The sequence below is a fragment of the Mytilus edulis genome, chromosome 8 (assembly GCF_963676685.1).
Source record: "Mytilus edulis chromosome 8, xbMytEdul2.2, whole genome shotgun sequence".
Classification (NCBI taxonomy): Eukaryota; Metazoa; Mollusca; class Bivalvia; order Mytilida; family Mytilidae; genus Mytilus; species Mytilus edulis.
The window spans coordinates 83,669,399-83,673,444 of record NC_092351.1 but is presented as its reverse complement, the minus strand read 5'-3'; the positions used below and the strand labels follow the sequence as shown (position 1 = coordinate 83,673,444).

Below are 4,046 nucleotides of genomic sequence, written 5' to 3'. Positions count from 1 at the left end.
AAAGGTCAGTGTCTGACCTGAATAAGAGCTGCTTGATTGTGAAGAATCGCCCTTACTCTAAGGTCGATTATGAATAATATGAATTCATGAACCTTAAGAAATCTGACATACCAATAATTGGCATTTCTGACGCGAAATTTTCAATTGGCATTTATCCGTTTCAGATCCGTTCATCATCCGTTTTATCCGTTATACGTCCAGTAGAAGTCCGTTTCTCATTCGTTCAACATCCGTTTTATCCGTTACACGTCCGGTAGAAGTTCGTTGGTGAATTTATCTTCCAGACCTCCAACGGATGTATAACGGACACGTAACGGATTCAAAACGGAAACGAAACGGACGAATACCGTACAAAACGGACGCCTAACGGACGTTCAACGGACATTTTATCCGTTGGACGTCCGTTCAAAGTTTTGAACATGCTCAAAATTTTCCACCGGACAGAACGGACGTCGACGGGTAAACCGTACGCTTAACGGACATGGACGGACGTCTAACGGATAAGAACGGACGTCTAACGGACATGAACGGATTGAAAAAAAGTTATCCGTTAAGCGTCCGTTCGAGCTATCCGGTAAGGTGCTTTACCAATGGACTTATACTGGTCGTTTAACGGATAAAACGGATATTGAACGAATGAGAAACGGACTTCTATCGGACGTATAACGGATAAAACGGATGATGAACGGATCTGAAACGGATAAATGCCAATTGAAAAATTCGTGTCAGAAATGCCAATTATTGGTTTGTCAGATTTCGTAAGGTTCATGAATTCTTTTTATTCATAATCGATCTTAGAGTATGGGGACGCCTTCACAATCAAGCAGCTCTTATTCAGGCCAGACACTGCACTTTGGTGGCATTTTGAAGAGCAAACCAAAACCAGTTACACAGAATCATTTGGAATATTTATGAGATTTACATGTATTATTATTGTCGCCTTTAATTTTTCCGTATATCTTGTTCATCCGTTTTAATCGGTACGCTTCCGTTAAGTGTCCGTTTTATGCGGTACTCGTCCGTTGGATGTACGTTCGACAGCCGTTCTGTCCGGAACGTTTCCATTTCTCGTACGTTGCATATCTGATGTTAGTCCGTTATGCATTCGTTAAACGTCCGTTTTATTCGGTCAGTACATCAACGGACTCCCAACGGATAACAATTTTGTCAACGGACAACTTTTATGTTCATCCGTTAGGCGTCCGTTCATGCGTAAGGTGTGACCGAGGCTTAAATGGTATTGATTCCTTAGTAATTCGAAAACTTCGTAAGTTAATCGAAAGCTGAACAACCATTCTGTAGCGATACAAGGACATCAATGCAATCATCGGAAGTTCGGAAATAATATAATGTTACTAATACCATAGTAACCAGTATGAACGTCATTGTTTTAAACTCCTCGTCGTCGTTTTTTCTTGTAATTGTCAATACTGTTTTACTTGTAGGAGTTATTTCTGGTCATTTTGTCCGATTCGTTAACCAATTCGGTCTTTTTTACAAAATGACGCTATTGATGTATTGATCGGCGTCAATTCTTCGTGTTAAGAGATCTGTTGGATTGCATTCGTTTGGACAATATCTCCATTCATATTGATTTGTAGATTCCGTAATTTCTCGCACTCAAATCGCATTTAAATCGTTTCAACGGTTTCGACGATTTGAACCAGTGTAATAATATGCTATCCGACCAGAAAACTACTTTTTTACATTCAAAAGTTGATTTTACATGTGACGATTGTCTAGTTCCGATAGCTGCGACCATAAGTTCTAGTTGCTGTAGTGTTAGGTTTTTTCGTTTCCGTTGTTCAGATATGCAGTCGCTTCATACGCTTTTAGACTCGCATCGCAAAATTCGTGTAGTTCAAGTCGTTCCGAAGTAGAATTACTGGAAAATTATATCTCGGAAATACGATTTGTGTCCCTTTCTGTAAGTCGCTTGCAACATTAATCCAAGTAGCCTTCAAGTTTTCCGGAACTTGTTCATCCCAATCAAGTTTACTTTTCCATAGATCCTGTATGAGCGTCTTTGCTCGTATTATTAACGGACTCAATATTCCTAGTGATTCACATATTTTCGAAGAATGTTTCAAAATCTCCCTTACAATGTCTCGTAATAGAATCTCACATTTCTGGTACATCAGATCATCGGATTTGCTGTTCCATAACATACCAAGCACTTTTGTGTTCATGTCCGTATCTTTTTTCCGTACATTTTCGGTCTTGGCTATATATATATATATATATATACGTACTTATGAATATAATTATTTTCTGTGACTGTATCTTACATTAATTTGTAGGATCCTTTACTATAGATAATTTAGCTGATCTGTAACAATAACATCTTCATGCCTTATATATCATGTACTGTAGTACGCCGCTAGATTAAAACTGACGTGGAAAGGTAACACATGCCCACCGAAAGCTCTTTTTTTGAGAGCCCAGGTGGTCGTGTGGTCTAGCGGGACGGCTGCAGTGCAGGCGATTTGGTGTCACGATATCACAGTAGCATGGGTTCGAATCCCGGCGAGGGAAGAACAAAAAATTTGCGAAAGCAAATTTACAGATCTAACATTGTTGGGTTGATGTTTAGACGAGTTGCATATACATTATGTACACAGCCATGTATCACCATCATTGATGGCGATCCGATGAATACATCTGTTGTAGGGTTGTCACTGACTCAGACGTACTTATGAATATAATTATTTTCTGTGACTGTATCTTACATTAATTTGTAGGATCCTTTACTATAGATAATTTAGCTGATCTGTAACAATAACATCTTCATGCCTTATATATCATGTACTGTAGTACGCCGCTAGATTAAAACTGACGTGGAAAGGTAACACATGCCCACCGAAAGCTCTTTTTTTGAGAGCCCAGGTGGTCGTGTGGTCTAGCGTGACGGCTGCAGTGCAGGCGATTTGGTGTCACGATATCACAGTAGCATGGGTTCGAATCCCGGCGAGGGAAGAACAAAAAATTTGCGAAAGCAAATTTACAGATCTAACATTGTTGGGTTGATGTTTAGACGAGTTGTATATATATATATATATATATATATATATATATATCTGGCGTACATTCTCACTGTTCATAGGTTGAATCCGGCTTTCTTCAACATTGCTCTCGCTTCCTTGTAATACGTATTAGCCTCATCCTCGTTCTGTAAACTTGTCAACATATTGTCCACGTAAAAGTATCTTTCCATAAATGTAGCTGCTGTAATGTTGTAATGTTGTAAATGCTTCAGTATCGTGTCGTTGAGCATAAACGGCGAACAAGTCGCTCCGAACAGAACGGATATGAACCTGTAAGTTTGCAGATAACGTGTTTGGTCGGATGGGTTACTGAGCCACAAGAAACGTGTAGCGTATGGGTCATCCTCGTTTAATCCTTCATGCAATAAGGCTTTTTCAATATCCGTTGTTATGACGACAGGGTTGGCTCTAAATCTCATTAGAATTTTTGTCAGGTCATTTAGCTTCAACGGCGTATCAAAGAGGCAGCCATACAACTTGGTGAATTAGGCAACTGGCGACAACTGCAGTCATTAACAATTCTGATAGGCGTAATGCTTGATTCCTTCTGTACTGGAAGATGAGGAATATAGTTTTTTTTCTTGAGTGTAAGCTGTTTCATCCACTCTCTCTATGAATCCAGTTCGTTCCTGTTCTTGTATTATGTTCCCATACTTCTTTAATATATCAGATTTTAGAGTATGCTTTTTAATGGTGTTTTCTGTCCTTCTTTTCATGACTGCTTTTGAAGGCAATTCATCATGATCCTGTTTCCATGGTTACTAAGCGAAATATTTATTTTTTCTGAACTCAATTGATCTGTCTTGATATGCTTTAATATAGGCATCGTCGTCTTTATCTAACTCCTTACTATTTATACCTATTGATTCTAATTTCCAAAATATCTCTAGATTGTTTTATTCATCTTTGTGTGATATTAAAACATTAAACATGCTAGTTTCCGACGTGTGAGTTTTCTTACCGTTTGTATGTCCCGAAAGCAAATATCCGATATTGGATATT

The 4,046-nt window shown here is 38.7% G+C and overlaps 1 protein-coding gene across 1 annotated transcript; it reads right to left on the bottom strand.

The window, feature by feature from the left end:
* Window positions 1-3,097: 3,097 nt before the first annotated feature.
* LOC139484450 (uncharacterized) lies at window positions 3,098-3,463 on the bottom strand. Its single transcript, XM_071268183.1, has one exon. It carries the CDS (start codon window positions 3,461-3,463, stop codon window positions 3,098-3,100), a length of 366 nt encoding a protein of 121 aa, XP_071124284.1.
* Window positions 3,464-4,046: the final 583 nt, after the last annotated feature.

Bases quoted from the DNA above. Each gene is read 5' to 3' on its own strand.
- LOC139484450 (XM_071268183.1), bottom strand. From the start codon at position 3,463: ATGAGATTTAGAGCCAACCCTGTCGTCATAACAACGGATATTGAAAAA.